Raw genomic sequence first — 20,800 nt, forward strand, 5'->3', positions numbered from 1 at the left:
AAAGTGAATTACACCCTGGATTATTGTTTTGTTTTATTTATTTCCAGGACTTGAACGAGCTCTCATTGGTTCAAGGGTCAGCAGTGTTTCTGTGACTCAGCAGAAAAAAAGGTGACATATCAAACTGATGTGAGGGTCGTGGAGGGGGAAACCCCTTAAAGCACCCCCCAACCACCTTTACAGGGGTGTCCACCAATACTCTACATGAAGGGAATCCCAAACCTCTATGCAGCTTGACGTCAAAAGGCAAGATAGTTTTACTGATTAGTTTACCCTGCTTATGATGAGCTCCACATTAAAAGTACACATTAACTTCACTCTCTCTCTCTCTCTCTCTCTCTCTCTCTCTCTCTCTCTCTCTCTCTCTCTCTCTCTCTCAGTGTGCCATAATTTGGCCTTTATCCAGGTTAACTGTTTTCTGGGATTGGCATAAACGATGGGTTGTTTATATTTTACAGTATATTAATAAATTATAAAAAAACATTACCAACTTCTTAACAATCATTAAATTTAAAACTAACAATAAACTAGCATTAAAGATCATTTTAAAGTTAAAATTCACATGAACCCATGTCTTTTGAATCAGTTTATTGAGGACGCAGCATTAACTAGGACAGGTAACTGAGTGTGTACCATCAGAGGCCTCAAACTCTCTCCGCCTCTCTTACTATGTTCTGTCTTGGACTGGGTTGAAGGTGACTGTTTTTGGGAGTGGTGTTAGGGTTGGGGTATTCCTGCTGTAAGGTGGCCCCATCGATAAGGCTGTTTCTCTGATTATGGGGGTCTTATCACTCCCTTCCACCCCTGGGTGCTCTACGCATGCCGACGCTTTTCGGGTTGCCGCGCACTACGTGACTTTACATCTTTCTCTCTTTTTCCATTACCCCTCCATCTCCACCCATGCCTTTTGAATCGATCCGAGATCAGTCTTGAGTTGGGCACTCAAAGAGAAGACGCGGAAACCCAGCACAGAGACCCGCCAGGACCACCTGGGCTCAGGTAAGGGTGCGCTGCACTCTGTTAAACAGTCAAATTAAGTGTTTATGAGAAGGAATGCAAATGAAACAGTAGGTTAAAATGAGAGTGTGGTCACTTGTGCACAAGAAGACACCTGCTAAAGGTACACTGGAAAAAAATATTTTTCCAAGTAGAAATAAAACAAAGACTATTTGAGTCTGTTTTACAAGAAAATACTACTTCAGTTTTTCTACTTAACAAATATCATGGTTAATTCAGTGTGTTACTTGCTGTTTCTTTGTAATTGTTTGGGAAATATACTAGCAATTTCTGAGTTAAATTGTTTCTACATCAATTTTTTTGTGATGTGAATGTTTTCAGATCTCACTGTTACTTGCAGCAGTAATTTATCAGTCATTCTGTAAGGACTGCTGAAAAAAAAAAAGAACTTTATATTATATATATTGTCTCTATAGTTGTATTTCTAAATATGTCAAAAGACTGAGACTGAAAATAATGAGCTTTCATACTGGAGACCGTGAGGCTCATATAAAGGAGTTAACATGTTTGTTTTATAACTGCATTTAACAAAATAATTCCAGGCTGCATATTTAAATTTGACATTCATTTTTTGATTGCTATAACTGCTAAGTTAAAGAACATTTCCACAAGTTTAAATTTATGTAAGTAAATCTAAATGTTAATAATGTTCATCTTACTGAAAATCATTTGTCTTTCTTTAAATTGGTGCAATCTGGTGTACTTTGTTTACTGAAAAGGTGGACACTGTGTGTATAATTCTCCCTATAGAGTAACTTTCTTCAATGTATTTGTTGTATATAGGCTTCTTAATTAACCTCGGGAAGGTCACATATCATATTTTACTAATTAGTGGCAATATTCTAATAAAACATTTTAGGAAGCAGTGTTCTTCTATCCACTAGATTTTTTATTGCTCACAGTTTTTAGCACAAATCCCAACTTATGTGGAACTTTAACACATTGGAAATAGTTCTACATTTCGTAGTAATTTTCTAGCAAACGTTGATAAGACATTTGTTCAGTGAGGAATATATTTGTTTACCATCTTTGTCAAGCTGATGTGCTCTATCTGCCTCTGTCCATGAGGGACAGAAGAGCCCTTATCATTCGCATAAGTTCAGGCTTCAGATAATTGTCTGTTTGTGGCTCTCACACACCCTTGTGCTAGTTCAGGGTGAGTCTCAGTTTTGAGCCTCTGAAAGACACAAAAAACTGGGATCTGATCCTCAGCGCTTGTGAACAGAGGCCTTGCTTTTTTCACTTATATTAAGTAGTCAAAGACATACAGAACATTAAGAACTGTATATTTGTATAATTCATATTTATATTTGCTATTGCAAATACACTGTAAATATTCTATGCAAATCATTTGAAGTAAAATATACTGGTAAAACTCATACCAGTTATTTGTTATGTTGTCTTTAGTGACACTTTAATAAAGGGGACTATATGAATGAATGATAAGCCGGCCTGTAGCAGGTGTGCAGTTCTTACACTCTGACTGTGTTATTTTGTTTCTCTGTGTGGATGAAGGTTGTGTGTGAGTTCTGGGACAGAGAGAAGACAGTCTCAATGATGGAAGCAGTATCATTTAAAGGGGTGAGGAGCATCTTATAGCACATAGTTGATTAAGTTCAAGTGCAAGATGCTTTATTGGCATGACTCTCTCTCTCTCTCTCTCTCTCTCTCTCTCTCTCTCTCTCTATAGGACAACGACATGTCCTATGAGGACAGTGAGTCACCTCTACCATCTCCATTCACTTTGTGAGTATCACACACGTAAAACACACACTGACAGAAATGCAAATAAAGTTGCATCTGCTTCACTGCATTTCTCAGCCACAGTTTAAGATTCCAATTAAAAGACCGGTAATGTTTGTTATTATGATGATTAATATCCCCAAACTGTCATTGCCACGGTGCATCTAGACAGTTTGATTATTATTTTATTAGGTCCTTATGATATTAACACTTTTTATATGTAAAGTAACTGTATGTAGTTTTGTGTATTTTCCAACTTTGCCTTTTTCGCGGAATTTCATACTCATTGACAAAACGTATATACTCCCAGAACAGACGTTTTAGGGGAAGCATTCACTTTATTAGAAGGACCATCAGCATGATTTTGAAAACTGATATTTCAAGGTGAAAAAAATAAATAAATAAAAAAAATACAGTTGTTTCAAATTAGCATGAAATAAACCAAACATGGTGTGTAAATACAATGCAATATTGCAATTTTCATGTTTTAACTTTACAACAATGAGAATAAAATTTGACAAATTATTGAGATATTGACAATTAATAATTGTAAAAAAATAATCAGACAAAGTTGTCATCTGAAAATCTAAAAAAAAAAGTTTTTTCACTATCAACTGAAATGTTGTGTGTGGTGATGAATTACCACAAGCCCAACTATGTGCCCTTCTCAGATTAAATAAAATAAATACAAATAGTGGATTACTGCACACTACAGTAGGCTTCTTCAGGATTACAGACAGTAGCCTAAAGTTGTCAAAACGTCGCTCCCTTGTGGCCGAACAGGGCAGTGCGAGGGCTGGACAGAGTGAGGTTTATGTTTCTTGTATCAGGGATGGCTTGAATCGCTTTGTAAGAGGATGGAGTTCATTCTGCCCTATGGTGCATAAGATATGGTGAGTAGTGTGTGGAGCCGTGGCAGTCGGGTCTGTACCCTGGTGTGTGTGCTGTAGCGTGTGCTCTCTGTCGCCCTCTATAGGACCCCTGCGGGACACAAAGGCAGCTATGACTTAGAGCAGATGAGGCAGCAGGAAGAGGAGCAGCATCAGACCTTCACCTTCTCTAGAGACTTAGAGGGTGTGTTGCAAATATATAAACTAAATACAAATGCATATATAAACGCACACCTTACCGATTCGCTACTCCTTTTTCCTTTTCCCTTCTTCAGCTGCACGGAATACCAACACCAATGCCATCAAGAGAGGAGATGCAGAGGTGATGCACACAAACACATTAATTCACTTATTCTTATCTTTGACTTCTTTGTAAAAGCCTTAATAAAAATTCTCGTCCACACTAGGCATACGTTGAGTTAAATGAGCTACGTGGGGAGGTGTGGCAGGAAATGGGACGCTGGCTGGGTTATGAGGAGAACTTAAGCCCTGCTACGGGACAGTGGAGTCAGCCCCACATTTCCTATCTCACCTTCAAAAGCCTCATTCAGCTCCGCAAGGTCATGAGCACAGGTGAGACACCAAGTGACATGTTTCCTCTGGCCTTTAGACACTGCAATTAAATAAGAAAGTATAGAGAGGAAAGGAAATGGGTAAGTGTGGTGCCTGCATGAACACCGAAATATACTTCTAACAGAGGCCTATATCTCAATTCAGTGACTGGATCAAGAAAAACCCACCAAGCAAATCAAAGCTTCTTTCAAAATTGTTACAATGACATGACACTATAACATGATGATAAATGTGAATAATGTTAAGCAAACATGATATCACAATTATATTTTTAATAGTGCTGTCAAAAGATTAACTGTTTTAAAAGATTAATAATTTAAAAATATTTACATGTCTATATTTATATTCATATACAGTGGTGTATATGGCTGTTTTCTTTTATTTTTTCTTGCATATTTGTCACACTTGAATGATTCAGATTCAAAGATAACCCGAGTAAATACAAAATGCTGTTTTGAAATAATGATTTCATTTATTAAGGGAAAAAAGCTGTGCAAACTTGCCTAACCCTACGTGAAAAATCTAATAACTGGTTGTGCCACCCTTTTCAGCAACAATTGTAATTTACAATAACTGACAATGAGTCTTTCACATTGCTGTGGAGGAATTTTGGCCCACTCTTCTTTGCAGAATTGTTTTAATTCAGTCACATTGGAGGGTTTTCGAGCATGAATGGACAGTTTAAGGTCATGCCACCGCATCTCAATCAGATTTAAGTCCGGACTTTGACTAGGCCACTCCAAAACCTTCATTTAGTTTTTCTTGAGCCATTCAGAGGTGGACTTGCTGGTGTGTTTGGATCATTGTCCTGCTGCAGAACCCAAATGCGTTTGAGCTTTAGGTCACAAACTGACGGCTGGACATTCTCCTTCAGGATTTTCTGATAGAGTGCAGAATTCATGGCTCCATCAATTATGGAAGTCGTCCAGATCCTGAAGCTGCAAAGCAGCCCCAGACCATCACACTACCACCACCATGTTTGACTGTTGGTATGATGTTCTGTTTATGAAATACTGTGGTGGTTTTACGCCAGATGTAACGGGACACACACCTTCAAAAAGTTCAACTTTTGTCACATCAGTCCACAGAATATTTGCCCAAAAGTCTTGGGTATAATCAAGATATTTTTTGGCAAATGTGAGACGAGCCTTTGCGTTCTTTTTGGTCAGCAGTGGCTTTTGCCTTGTAACTCTCCTTAACTCTCTTAATTGAGGCAAGTGAGGCCTGCAGTTCTTTAGATGTTGTTCTGGGTTCTTTTATGACCTCCTGAATGAAATGCTCTTGGAGTAATTTTGGTAGGCCGGCAACTCCTGGGAAGGTTCTCCACTGTTCCAAGTTTTTCTATTTGTGGATAATGGCTCTGACCGTGGTATGGTTTTGGCTTTATAACCCTTTCCAGACTGATACATGTCAACTATTTTGTTTCTCATCTGTTCTTGAATTTCTTTAGATCGTGGCGTGATGTGTTGCTCTTTAAGCATGCTTCACTTTGTCAGACAGGTTCTATTTAAGTGATTTCTTGATTCAACAGGTCTGGCAGTAATCAAGTCTGGGCGTGGCTAGTAAAATTTAACTCAGCTTTCTAAAATAATGGGGTTATTCACAGTTCTTTCATGATTTAACAGGAGGGGGCTATTAATTTTTCACGAAGGGCCAGGTAGGTTTGGGAAGCTTTTTTCCCATAATAAATGAAATCATCATTTAAAAACTGCATTTTTATTCACTTGCAATTTCTTTGTGTAATATTAAAATTTGTTTGATAAATTGAATCTTTTAAGTGTGACAAATATGCAATAAAATAAAATAAAATAAAACAGGAGGGGGCAAAAACCTTTTCACAGCACTGCAATTTATATTATAAATAAATATATTTAATATATAAACATAACCTATTTTTCTGATATACATGCATGTGTGTGTGTATTTATGTTTGCATGATAAATGTACACAGCATGCATACATATATTACGCAAACAAAAACTTTTATTTTAATTTGCGATTAATCACGATCAATCATTTGACAACACTAATTATTTTAAATTATAAATACCTTCTATGGCATTAGTTCTAAAAGATTTTGACTCCACACTGTTCACAGAAATATTTGAAGAACCCCTTCCCCTTTTGATTTTGATTTACAGAAGAAAAGAAAAAAGGAGTGTCCAAAGATTAAAATTAGTCACTAAAATAGTTATAATTAAAATTTTAATAAATCACCACATTTTAGAAATCCATGTTTTAAGTGTTGGGGTGAATTAAAAGGAATATTCTTACATATTCTTTATGGTGACTGTAACCAGGGGCGGTGCTGCTAGATGTTGATGATAGCAGCTTATCAAGCATTTGTCAGAAGATGGTGGAACAACTCCTGCTCAAAAAAGAGATCCGGCCCACTGACCGTGACGCTCTTGTGACCATACTGCAACGCAAGCGCAGGTTAGGCTCCATGCCATCTGTGTTGCTTTGTGTGTGTGTGTGTGTGTGTGTGTGTTTATCTTGAGGAAAGTTACTTCAGTTTTTAGCGCTGTATAAAGTAATCCTGGGAACTGTTTTTTTGTATTTCAGAAATCCTCATTATTTGGTATATGAGTCACAGGGGGTCTATATTAATAGCCGAATATGACTGTATATGACTATAAACTTTATATGACTCGTTGTTTCTGCTTAACAGTCAATTAGAGCCCACTACGGCCCCTGGTTCAGCAGACATAGAGCTGCAAACATTCTCAATCACCAAACAGGTATCTATCTATCTATCTATCTATCTATCTATCTATCTATCTATCTGTCTGTCTGTCTATCTGTCTATCTATCTATCTGTCTTGTTGGTCCTGCAGCAGTCACATCAACCAGTCTGATGTTAGAAAAGGGTAGAGCTGATGTTAGGGTACTGCATAGTTTATCATTTCCCTCTTAATGTTAGGCTAGTTAATGGTTAGGATGAAGACTATGATTATTTGATAGGACTGTTGTTCCAGGACCACCGAAACTTTTCGATCTAGTATGTCCTACTGGTTACAATCACAGTGACACTATCCTTCCATCCTTTCAGTTTTAGACTTTAAAGTCAGATTCTTGGATGTGGTGTCCAAATAATGAAAAAATAACTAGCTTCTGAATAAACATAAAAAATGGATCATTACATTTAAAATACTCTGACAGTTTCAACTACTGACTTTTGGACTGCTCTGTTCCTCCTCAGCGAGACATGGTGGATCGTGTGGAGGCCTCTGTGGTTTTATCAGGTGAGAGTACATCCATTTTTTGTCTATAAAAACACTTATTATTTTGCTATATAGCATATTTTATGCCCTTGTTTCTATACCACTCTTAAGGTGTGGTGGAGAACCTCCAGAAACCAGTGGTGGCGCTTGCACGTCTACGGGATTCAGTGGTGATGGAAGGGGTTCTGGAAGCTACGATTCCTGTTCGTTTTGTCTTCTTCCTCATGGGCCCCAGTCACAGTGGCATGGACTATCATGAGACTGGCCGGGCCATGGCGTCTCTGATGGCTGACTGGGTAACGAGGAGCTATGGACTGGCACTGAAATGTTATTAAATAAATCAAGGCTTTTCTAATGTCTTGTCTTAATTCTGTATCTGCAAACAGGTGTTCACTCTGGAGGCTTACTTGGCTACAAACGAGAAAGATCTGACCAATGCCATGGCAGACTTCATGGACTGCAGCATTGTGATCCCACCCACAGAAATCCAGGACGAGAGCATGCTTAAGCCAATCATCAACTTTCAGAAGAAGATGCTACGAGATAGAGTCCGCCCATATGACACCCGACTCATGATTGGGGGCAGAGGTCAGGCTTTATATAATGACAATCATTCATTTAATTTGAAATTTTGACATTTTAACAAATCCTTCAATCCCCTTGTATGCTTGTTTTTTAAAATAATCCAAAGATCCTGATGTTCATTAAACAATTTAACACAGTTTATATATTCTGCAGTGCTGTGCAGATTCCAGACCAGATTTCCTAAAGATCCGGTGTCCTGACATTTTATCCTACCCGTCAGATTTTCCTACCAGGGTTTACTGCGCATGCGCACATCAATATTGCGTCCTTTTTATCATGCTAAACAATTATTTTTAATGTATCTGCATTACTGTAAGGGTAGGTTTAGGGTTGGGGTAGGTGTAGACTTTAATAAAAACACAATCTTATTGGTAGAAAAAAATATTTATTGTTGGTTTCCTGTAGCTGTATCCCTTCTAGCTACAACCACAAATATAACACATAATTACTTTATTTGCATTACTGTAAGGGTAGGTTTAGGGTTGTGGTAGGTGTAGACGTTAATAAACCATTACTTTAAAGTAGCATTTTTCGTTGTTGAATTGTAAAATCTGACAGCGTAGGACAAATCGACAGAACACCGGTCCAAAAAAAACTGCAAAAAAGTCTGCAGCATTCAATCTGGGTCTGGTCATGTTCCTTCTCAAGATCTAAATTTGACCAATTTCATTTTAGTGTATATGATGCTGATATGGCATTACTGCAAAATATTTAAAACAGTCACACTCACACTTATATTCAGTCATTTAGCAGACACTTTTATCCACTTACAAATAAGGAACAAAACAACTAATGTATCATGGAAGAAATAGCACAATGGCAAGCTTCTTTATTAAGATTTAATCATATTCATGCTTTTGGCTTTTCATACGTCAGTATGAAATTATGTTTTTTTTTTTTCTGTACACATTTTAAGGTTTAATTACCTTAAAAATAATACCTTTAAAATTTTCAGACATGTATTTATATGCAGTTTAGATCAATAATGGCTACATGGAACCATCTTCCTCTGCATCTGTTGGCCATCCTAGCGTTAAATCTGGAATTACATCAAGTAAACTGTGTTTAATTGTGTTTATTAGCCCCAACTGGACCTGTTAAGCCACGGGAGGATCCACTGGCCCGTACCGGCTATCCGTTTGGTGGTATGGTCAAAGACATAAAACGCCGCTACAAGAATTACCTTAGTGACTTTACCGATGCACTGGACCCTCAGGTGCTGTCTGCTGTCATCTTCATCTACTTCGCTGCCCTTTCACCTGCCATTACCTTCGGAGGACTTCTTGGTAAGAACATTCACTGCCAGCATAGTCTAATCACACCAATGAAAAAGATCTAAATTGGTCGCATTTATCGTTTAACACCTGGCATAAAATCTGGCACACATTTTATCATATTTTGGCCAAGAACTGCCGACCTAGACTGGATGAAATTAAAAATAGCATTAAAATGAGTACTTCACCCGAAAATGGAAATTCATACCCTCATTACATCTTAGATGTATATGACTTCCCCAACCTATTAATCGATTTTCTGAAGCAAAATTATGTATGTGTGTGTGCGTGCGTGCATGCGTGCGTGCGGTGTGTGTGTGTGTTGTGTGTGTGTGTGTGTGTGTGTGTGTGGTGTGGGTGTGTGTGGGTTTCCATGAGTGTGTGTGTGTGTGTGTGTGTGTGTGTGTGTGTGTGTGTGTAAGAAAAATCTATGTTTCCATGAAAATTCCACAAAAGGTTTTCTACAGTGGAAAAAGGTTCTTTAGGTTTTTGACATGTTCTTCAAACTAAGAAAAAATGGCAACATTTACAATCTTTCTATGTTTTAGCGGACAAGACGGAGCACATGATGGGGGTCGTCTCTGAGATGATGGTCGCTACCTGTGTGCAGGGCATCATCTTTTGTATGTTTGCGGCTCAACCAGTACTTGTCATTGGGTTTACTGGTCCACTGATGGTGTTTGAGGAGGCATTCTTTCAGGTGGTGCTTTTATTAGTGTGAATTGTGATTAAATGAGGTAGATTATCAACAACTGTATGACTTTTCCCATCCATCTAAATGCATTCATCTTTCCCATTCAGTTCTGCAAGTCTTCTAATGGCTTTGAGTACATCGTGGGCCGTGTCTGGGTGGGCATGTGGTTGATCATCATTGTGGTGGTGATGGTTGCAGTGGAAGGGAGTTTCCTTGTCCGTTTCATCTCACGCTTCACCCAAGAGATCTTCTCCATCTTGATCTCTCTCATTTTCATCTATGAGACATTTGCCAAGCTTATCAGGGTATATTTAGTCTTCCAAATGGGCACACACTTCATTAGATTAATTCACATCACATTATTTGTCACCAAATCTTCTTTTTTTCCTCAATGCTTTGTTCTCTCTCTCAATTCTTCTTAGATTTTCCAAGCGCATCCTTTGGTTTTGAACTATGACCACTTGAATGCTTCTTTGGATGACCCCTTCCACCCTATCAAAAAGGTCAACATCACACGTCATCCTGATGGCAATGTTACTGAACATCATGAGATAATAGAGAGGGCCTATCCCAACACTGCCCTGCTGTCCATGTGTCTTATGTTTGGCTGTTTCTTCATTGCATTGTATCTCCGTGGGTTTAAAACAAGTACCTTCCTTCCCGGTCCTGTAAGTTTGCTGAGTTTACCTTTTTTATTTAAAACTCTGATACTGTTTAGCCAAAAATAGCTTTAAAGGTTCAAATAATAATGGAAAACAAAAAGGCATTTTAGCAATTACTATCCAGCCAAGCCTTTAAATGTACTGATCATGATACTAAAATACTGTACACCACCAGATCCGTCGAATGATAGGAGATTTTGGTGTCCCCATCGCCATCTTCTTCATGATTGCTGTGGATATCAGCATCAGCGATGCCTACACACAGGTTTGAAAGACCCTAATCATTTGGCGTAGTTTGCTATTACAGGTTTTCTCAGTTAAAGGTAGTAACTCAAACTATGCAATTCAAGCTTCAAAAAGAAATGGCACCATTTTTATATATTTATTTTGTGTCATTGTGTGAGCTGTACTGGTCAAAATATATTTCAGTGTTTTTTTTACAGTGGCAGTCAACCTTGTAAATGTTTGTTATATACAAATTTAATTTTTTGTTCTACCAGTAAAAGAATATGCCCATTTGAATATACAGTACATAGTACATTTTTTTGTATTGCATTTAAATCAAGGGTCCATACTTGCATGTCTATTTTTAAACATTACAGTCAAGTACAGCAGTAAAATAAAAATAAAATAAAAAACATTCACAGAATGTAACACTACAAGTTGCAAAAAACTTGTGTGTAGGGCTATGTTCCTACATGTTCAAAAATAGTAGTGATTGTGCTAAATGACAGTTTCATTAAGAATCAACTCATCAGTTTTGCACAGCAAGCCACGTGCATTTAGTTACTGTGAAAACTGTAGACAGCTGTACTTTCTCTACAGTACCAAAACACATACAGTTCGCTTAAACTAATAAAAAAAAATCTAATCTGCTGTGAACAAGAAATTAACTGTTCAGAGATTTGAACTTATCGCTCTGAGAAAAACAACAACAACAAAAAAATCGTATTAGAGAATTGACCCATGCAGAGCGTTTATGGAAAAAAAACTCCCTAGTAAAATGAAGTTAAACATGTTTTATGCATCTGGACCCATAGCATAATTAGACTCAAATAACCTAGGATTTTGAACATTAGAATGGATAGTTCCATTCATCTGTGTACATGGTAAACTTCCTGCTTTAGAAACTGGTGGTGCCAAAGGGGCTGACCGTGTCCAACCCATCTGCTAGAGGCTGGTTCATCAGCCCATTTGGTGAGAAGAAGCCATTCCCTATCTGGATGATGTTCGCCTGCGTTGTTCCTGCCTTGTTGGTCTTCATCCTTATTTTCCTTGAGTCCCAGATCACTACGTGAGTGTGATATTCAGAAAAGAACACATTTAAATTCAGACTAGAAGATCTTCACTATGAAGAAAACACCAAGAAGAAACAGATGAAGATAATATGATACAGTGAAGATATTTTTGAAAGAAGTCTATTATGCTCACTAATTTAATCAAAAATACAGTAAAAACAGGAATATTGTGAAATGTTACTATAATTAAAGATACACTGAAGATTCATGCAAGGATTTGGTGTAGCTACTGCATTAACCTCTCACCGTTTCCTTACCATTCAGGCTGATCGTGAGTAAGCCTGAAAGAAAGATGGTCAAGGGCTCTGGTTTCCATCTGGACCTTCTCCTTTTGGTGTTCTTGGGAGGAGTTTCCTCTATCTTCGGTATCCCCTGGCTCAGTGCTGCTACAGTGAGATCTGTCACCCATGCCAACGCCCTGACTGTCATGACCAAAGGCACCAGACCTCAGATTGAACGTGTGATAGAACAAAGGGTCAGTGGTATTTTGGTGGCCGTGATGATTGGTGAGTTGCAAAATTTTTATCTGATATAATGATACTTAATAAACACAGTTAGATTTTAATTGCCATTTAAAAAAAATAAAATCGACATAATGATAGATAACAAAATGTTATTGAACAATACACAGAATCATTCAAATTCTTTCCCCACAGGGGTCTCAATTCTCATGGAGCCCATTCTGAAGATGATTCCTATGACGGCTCTGTTTGGCATCTTTCTCTATATGGGTATCACTTCACTGAGTGGCATCCAGCTTTGGGACCGCATGCTTCTGCTTATTACATCCAAAAAGCATCATCCACCTTTTCCATTTGTCACCCGTGTAAGATTTAATTACAGAGACACATATACACTACATAGATAAAAGTGCACTTTTGTTCAAAAGTTTGGGGTCCGTCCACCTTTTTTTTTTAAAAAAAGAAAACTGACAATTTTATTCAGCAAGGGAAGCTTTACATTGATCAAAAGTTACAATAAAGACCTTTATATTGTTACAAACAATTTCTATTTCAAAGAAATACAGTTCTTTTGAACTTTATATTCATCAAAGAGAGGGAAAATGTATAACGATTTCCACAAAAATATTAAGCAGCATAACTGTTTTCAACAGTGCTAAAAAAGAAATTTAAAAATTATTAGAATGATTTCTGAAGGATCATGTGACACTGAAGGCTAGAGTAATGATGCTGAAAATTCAGCTTTGCCATAGCAGGAATAATTTAGATTTCAAAATACATTCAAATAGAAATACCTTTATATTAAATTATAGTAATATTTTACAATATTCCTACAATATATTTTACTGTATGTTTGATTCAATTATTGCAGCATTGGTAAGCAAAATAGACTCCTTTCAGAAAATCATTAAAATCACTTAAAAAAAACTATTGAACAGCAGTGTATGGTGACACCCCAACTCCAAACAATAATTAGAAGGGATACTTTTGGCCATGTAGTCAATCTGTCAATCAGTTGATCCATCCATCTACAGTATCTAGTTACTGATTTCTCTCTGTTTCTCTACAGGTGCCCACTATGCGTATGCACTTGTACACTTTGATCCAAGTGATTTGTTTGGGGATTCTTTGGGCAATAAAATCTAGTGCATTTTCACTTGCCCTGCCCTTTGTCCTGATCCTCACGATCCCACTGAGAATGTTCATGACCGGTCACGTCTTCACTATCATGGAAATGAAATGTGTAAGTATCTCTTATATAGGCATGAGAGCCATATGCCACCATGTCTTAATAGAAAACAAAGTTAAAAAGTGCTATATGAACGCTTTGTGTTGTACATGTTATATATTGTTTTATACTGAGATTTTTTCCTTAATTGTTTTATTTTTCAGTCAAAAATTTAGACAACACTTACACCTATGCAATTTTATTTGTCCATGTTGTGACTGCATATGTTATGTCATACTTTTGCAGCTGGACGCAGATGATGCAAACGTGAAATTTGATGATGAGGATGACTAAAATAACCCTAAAACATCCCTGGACGTCTTTCTTGAGCCACTATACACTTACTGTGTGCATTAAATGAGAATCTTTTGCTTATATTTTGTAACTGTTGTACATTCAGTTCTTAGCTTAACCAATCGATGTGTCTCTATATCTTTAAAGCTTTAGAATACAATTAATGCACACCTAAAATTCATAAACTGTTCATATACCTTCCATAGTTGTTTATCACAATCTTTTCTTACTTTTTTTTTCTTTTGTGTGTTTGTGTGCCTGATAAGATATTTGTTTTTGATTTGGGATTTTACATCCTGGTGTTTATTTGTTTTATGTATTCAGGGTTTCGTGCAAGAAATCTCATGTCAGTGTGAAGCATGTCAACTACACACCAGCTTGAATGTAAATCCTATCCTGTTGTAACAGGTGATGCCTATGCAAAATGTGCCTTTAGATAGAATTTCAATGTTTCAGGGACACCATACCTGTAAATATTATAGGCTTACAAATACAGAATGTTAGCATAGGTTACTATTGCAAAGATTTGATACTTTAGAGTATAAATGAATATTTGGTTTTATGTATACTTGGTGTGTGATTATGTGTGTTTAATGATTAAAATTCTTTAAAACATCTACAAAAATTCTTAGTAAAGAAAGCCTTACATTCCTGTCCTAAATTAGTCAGGGGAGCTTGCAAACACATCCACTTTTCCAGCAGGCTTGACTTCACAGGAGGCCTGGGCGGGCCTGGCCCACCCAATCATGAGCTTGGCCCACCCTGGCAACCAACCTCCACCCACCTTCTCAAGTGTCCAGCCCATTCTGAGAGTCTTATGATCTTCCTTACATGTTAAAGCCGGACCTGCTTTACTGAAAATTAAAAAAAAAATAATAAAAAATAAAAACCAAGGGCACTTTAAGAGGAAAAACTGAAAAATTTGACTTAAAATGTAGTGTTATCAATTTTTCAAATGTATTTATTATTGTTATTAATTTATTACATTTTTGTCATTGAGTAGTATACATACTCTACTATTCAGAGTAGAAGTTAGTATGATTTTTTTATGGTTTTTAAATAAGTCTCCTATGCTTACTAATGCATTTATTCAATTAATAAACAGTAAAAAATGTAATTGTGTGAAATATTAAAATTCAAAATGACTTTTCATTTAATAATTTTTTTAAATAATTTATTTCTGTGAAGACGTGTTCAGCCATCTAAAATGAGAAACCAGAAATCTTTCTAATATGCTGATTTGATGCTCGAGAAATATTTATTATTATTATCAATGTTGAAAACAATATTTTTGTCAAACAAACTCATACTTTTTTCAGGATTATTTGATGTATAGAATGTTCAAAATAACTTATTTGAAATAGAATTCTAAAAATATTTTGAAATTTAACAATTGTAATTTATGATCAGTTTAATGCATTTCTGCTGAATAAAAATATTAATTTCTTTAAAAAAAAAAATATGTAAATTTGTGAGTCACATGACCTGTGGATGGATTTTATACATCGCATCAGGACTTCGTGTATAAATAAATTTCCTTAGAATCAAAACTTGTAAAAAGACAAGATCGTGTGTTTTATTGAAGGGAGATCCTGCCACATTATATACGTACTGTTTGGGTGAACAGTTTGTATTGACAGTGCTAAATGATTTCAAATACCTAGTGAGTTGATTTTTGGGTTGGTGTCAGTGCTGATGTACCTATAGATCTGTAGTGCTATAACAGACAGAGACTTGGGAAGCACTGGCCCGTGTGTTGTTTCTGGAGGCAGGCGCGCTCGATCGGTGCTGCACGGTGGCATCCCAGCGAAATGCGCACGTCACCGCTCTGATGTTTAACGAATCAGCGCGCTCATTGGAAAATCATGTTTTCCCCAAATCAGAACGTCTTGATTGGACCTCGCAGGTGACGCCCACAAACAGACAAGGTGGAGTTTAATTATTTAACGAGACAAAAACATGTAGCTGTCAGACTGAAAATGCCGAAAAGATGTTTAAAGTACACAACAGTAGCTCACTTCTAACGTCATGCATGCACGTTGGCAGTTTGACTAAATTCAAGAAAACTTATTTTCTTTTTTTTATTAAAAAAAACAAGGCCTCAAATCAAACAGAAATCCCTCTGCAACAATTCAATCAAAACAGAATTAAACCGTCACTGGTACTCCCCGACCCGGGGCTGTTGCGTTAGGGGTGGGCTCCGGGGGCTGGATGTTTTCAATCACGCCCCCGAAATGGTTTTTATTACCACCATGCCTCAATGGTTTTTCATGACCAATAAAGGCATTTATATTAGAAATGTAATTTAAAAAAAATAATTAAATACCTCGCCTCTCACGTCTACAGTGTCTCAATTTACGCGTTGTCATCACCCCGACAAAAAACCGCCCACTGAGGTCTAGTTCCTTCGATGACATGTAAACTGGCCAACCATCGATGAGGTCGGTACGATCCAGCCAATGTATGCGCTCTTTTGGAGCCAGTCGGTTTGTTGGCGTGTAGTATTTTATAGATCAATTTATTTGAAAATTTAAAAATGATTATTTCAAACTTCTTAAAAGAATAGCCAACACTGACCGCCAAGAAACAACAGCTCAGGTATCTGTACCTTTTAATCATAGTATTATATTCTTTTTCGGTTTAAATTGGGTCGTGATTACCGTTTCATTTTGACCTCTCCCACTTCACGGTTTTGCGCCGCACCGTCTTCGGACACCACACTCCACAGAGCGGTTATACGGTTTGTTTAGCACGGTTATGTGGGCAGACTTTCGTTGTCAGGGCCCACTTCAATAAAACAAGAGCATAACACGACATATTCGCAAAGAATGGTTCCAAACAACGCATGGTGTGCTCTGCCGCGCCCCACACATCGGGTTTACTGACTAAAATTTGCTTGAATAAATGCCACTGACCCCTTCCTCACAACCGTTGCTATACGCTCGACATATGAATCAAACGAAGCCATTGCTAGGTGAACTTGACGCCCACTCCTTAAGGCAGTGGCTTCCCCCACTAGTGGCAAAGCCCATTATTAGTTTTCATACTTTTCACCTTTTGTCTTCCCCACGCTGCATTTCCGTGGGGCTGCGTCTTCCGTCTCCAATTTCTGCATTCTGGCTTTTCTTGCGTCTCTGGTCTCATTTTGAACAGCCATAACGGTTGCGAAGCCAGTCTTAGGACAACACACACAGAGCGGTTATTAATGTTTGTTTAGCACGTTCTGTGGCAGACGGTTCGTGGCAGCGGCAACAATCCCTAAACAGGCAAAAAAGCCTATTAGCAAGGAAAGGTTCCAAACAAAGCATTGAGCAAACACCCCGCGGTGTTACTGAATAAATTTGCTCTTGAATAAATGGAACCATTCATAAAAACATTGCTTACTTTATCTGAATGACTCACTGTTCGAACGCCATTGATTAAATGACTCTGGACGAGAAGCTTACGGCACCACCGCGCAATTCTAATTTTTTTCTAATTTCCACCATTTTTGAGTCCTGGGGCTTGAGTATTCGTATCCAGAAATCTGCATGCGCGCGTCTCTTGGCAAGCATATATCCGAGCAAACCCACAATGATGATTTAACAAGCTGGCGTTTCTCACATGGGGCTTTAGAATCATTATAGTAATGAACAAAGTCCTTCTAGGCTTCCATGCAGCTGGAAGACCTTGAAATCTGCTGAAACCATGTATGAATGCCTCCCTTCAGTAGACCGTAAGGTTTATCGCATGAATAACTTGAATCTGTTTACTGTAATGCATAAACACAGGATAAAGTCCTTTGAACGGGATATCTTGGTAGTGGCGGTAAGAGTCTGTCCGTGCACTGCTTAAATGTTTGCTCTCTCGGGTTCTGTTTTACCAGGACGCCGAGTGTAGCCAGCCGGCTTGATTGGACCCAGAACAGCAAACTGCGAGCCAGCGACAACACAAAAGCGCGATAGGTGCCAGAACACGCATCAGCATATGTGGTAGTATACAAGGGATGAAACTTTTAAATAAAATGTTTTAAATTTGTTTTTGTATATTTTAAACAAGGTAACATCTTGTCTGATTTATTAAAATAAAAAAGTCACTACATTTTTATGGGCTAAGCCACGGATCTCCACTCACCCTAGAAAACCGCCCCTATCACGGGACTAAACCTTGCTCAAAAAAGCCTGCGAGGCTACATGCGCTATGTGGGTTTGAGTCCCGCCTCGGCAGCGCCGAGTTTATAATCCAAGCGGAACCCAGGCGATCCGTTACGTGTGCGAGCGGGCTCAGCGCGGAGGAGATTGAAAATGTCGGATCTCTTTGGAAAGAGAACATGAGCGGGATCGAGCGAAAGCTGCGCGCTGACTAAGGAAGGAGCGAGAGAGATGGAGGCGGGGGGATAGTCTCTCAGCTCTGCGGGGACTGGAGCCGCCCGTGCCATGGGACCGGCCCCCGGCGCAGTCTGGGCTAACATTCAAACCTCCCCGTGTTCACCACCAGCCACAAACACAAGCAGCGACAGGTAAAGAGCTAACCCGAGTTCCTACCAACCCTTGGGTGTAAACAAACGAAAAACAAAAACAAAAAAAAACTTAGATGCAACGTTTAAAAATTCTAACATTTGACTTTTTTAGAAACGTTACGTGCGCTTTTTTTCGGAAAGCCGCCTCGTTTAAAATCGCGTTGACTTGGTGCAAGGGCACGGTTTCCGAGGTCGCCTTACCCGAATTTCCCGTCCTGTGACTCGGGGAAAAACATCCTCCGTTTATCTACCACAGTTTAATTTCCGAATACAACTCCAGGAGCCGCTAACCTCGTTTTTAAGCGCGCTTTGTCGCGTTTGGTGCCCTCGCGGTCGCCTTCATTTCCGAGTCAGCACTCCATGAGTGGAGGGAAGAACCAGCCGTCTCTGGTTCGCCATCAGGGAGCTCGGTTATCTCACCGTGTGCGCTCGTTTTCTTTCGTGCGCGGAACACGGGGTTGCCCGCCTGCCGTGAAAGCAAAGTTTGCCATCACATTTGACAGTTTTTCGGTGTTTGAGGAGCGAACCGGGTGAGTTTTGGAGCGTTCGCGCTCGTCTCTCTCTCTCGGTGGAGGAGGTGAATCAGGCTCGCAGCAGCAGCGCATGGAGGCTAGTATGGCGGCTCTAGAACAGTCGTCACGCCAGTGAAGCGTCCTCTGTCTCGGCTGTTGCGTTTTTCCATTGTGACTTGGAACTAAATGACACGTTTTAGAGACCAAAATGATTCATTTCTGAACGAGCGGATCTCGCTTTTCATAACTGTGCTTCAACCACCGCCGAGTCTCGGTGAAAATAATCGTATATTTCTTTCATTTTTGTTTTTTCAAGCCTTTGAAGACCCTGCTGCCATACGGCTGCTCAAACCGTGCCCTCACCCCGCATTCCTCGCCACTCGAAATCGGGGTAAACCACCGAATTTCTTCACGGTAAGAGGACAAATGGACGCCGGTTACAAACTATTTTCTATCAGCGTATAATAAGGCTTGATTTTAGCCGCATTTTAGGGTTATTTTTGACGGACTGTCGGTTTCAGCTTTCACCAGGGCTTTAGGGGGATTCAGTGATAGTTATAGCCGGCTAGCTCCGGTGTAGGTCAAGTCATAGGTCGGTTTTTAACAATGTAACATTTCCGTTTTTTCCTCATTAAAACGCATTTTCAGATATCTCCAGAGGCTATCATTTGTAGCACTTTCACGCGTGTGGACACAATGTCGCCGATGGTTTTGTATATTTAATCAGTACAGCAGTTTTAACCATCTCAAACAGCACCAATTATATAATTTAATGAGGTTTTTGATATGGAAAAACGTTCTTAAGTTTAAACATACATTTTAAATGGACCCTTATAAATACTTAAACACTTCAACTTAGAACTCTTTACTCTAAATTAGAGTCCCGTTACAAAGCTTTTGTTCATAAATGCGCTTAAAATCCACAAAATAGTTTTCCTGGGCATTTCTATCGTAATAACGCTCCATTCTGCTCAAACGGGGACTGATTGATCATGCCACCCACTTTATTTAGTTAACATTTCATGGTGGTGGTGTTAAAAATGCCCTTCACCTAGGGTCTATTTTAAAGCTGGACTCTGCTGGATCACGCGCCCCGCCATACACATTTCAGCGCCGCGGCGACGCCTCGCCCTGGAAAAAAAGAGTCGTGCCATTTTGTGACTAATTCAGTCGGCGCACTCGTTCGCTAAACGACATCAGATTATGACTAGCCCTTCACACTCAAGCATTTTAAAACGGTCTCTATGCATCAAAGGTGGCGACGCAGAACGCGTCCGTGGCGGAAGCGAAGCCCCGCGCCCCGTCGGTCTGGAGGCAGACTCTGGTGCTGCATGCATGCTGTAGCAGTCACTCATGATTGATCCCTGGCTGTGTTCCCCCTCGCTCTCACGACGCAGACCGAAAGCAGATCCCGATTCGTGGTCAGCTGGTTCCGTCTACAGGCAGCCGCCTGCCCTATCGCCCAAAAACGCTGCTTCCTCCTCCTGTAGTACCGCTCCCAGTATCCACTCGTCCGCCGAAAATATGCTCCATTTTTCGCCTCGAAAAACGCGCGCAGAGAGCAGGGAGAATCCGCCGCAAGTCTTCGTTGTTGTAGACAAAATGGAAGATTAGACGGATTGGCTGCTCTTGCTGGTGTCGACTGCAGAGTTATTTGAGATTGAAACCGTCACAAGCAATGGGCTCTGTCTCACGATGGAGCGTAAACGCTTAGGGGCGGTGTAATGAACATCAAACATTATGAGTCGGGCTGGATTTTAATTCCATTCTTCAGGCAGCAATTCCTGCTTGAGACATTAAAAACATACACGGTACTCATTAAACTTTTAAGTCAGAGGGAATAAAAA

At 39.1% G+C, this 20,800-nt stretch overlaps 1 protein-coding gene across 1 annotated transcript; it reads left to right on the plus strand.

The window, feature by feature from the left end:
* The first annotated feature begins 843 nt into the window (after positions 1–843).
* On the plus strand, positions 844–14,565 carry slc4a1a (solute carrier family 4 member 1a (Diego blood group)). The gene is made up of 21 exons (XM_042720611.1): positions 844–999; positions 2,533–2,598; positions 2,708–2,763; positions 3,737–3,834; positions 3,926–3,972; positions 4,058–4,223; positions 6,524–6,659; positions 6,895–6,964; positions 7,426–7,468; positions 7,559–7,743; positions 7,834–8,035; positions 9,115–9,318; positions 9,855–10,006; positions 10,108–10,305; positions 10,423–10,668; positions 10,838–10,927; positions 11,790–11,956; positions 12,225–12,466; positions 12,617–12,786; positions 13,491–13,664; positions 13,896–14,565. Exons 2-21 carry the CDS (start codon positions 2,572–2,574, stop codon positions 13,941–13,943), a joined length of 2,721 nt encoding a protein of 906 aa, XP_042576545.1. The 5' UTR covers positions 844–999; positions 2,533–2,571; the 3' UTR covers positions 13,944–14,565.
* The last annotated feature ends 6,235 nt before the right edge of the window (positions 14,566–20,800 follow it).

Source organism: Cyprinus carpio, chromosome B3 (genome assembly GCF_018340385.1).
Source record: "Cyprinus carpio isolate SPL01 chromosome B3, ASM1834038v1, whole genome shotgun sequence".
NCBI lineage: Eukaryota > Metazoa > Chordata > Actinopteri > Cypriniformes > Cyprinidae > Cyprinus > Cyprinus carpio.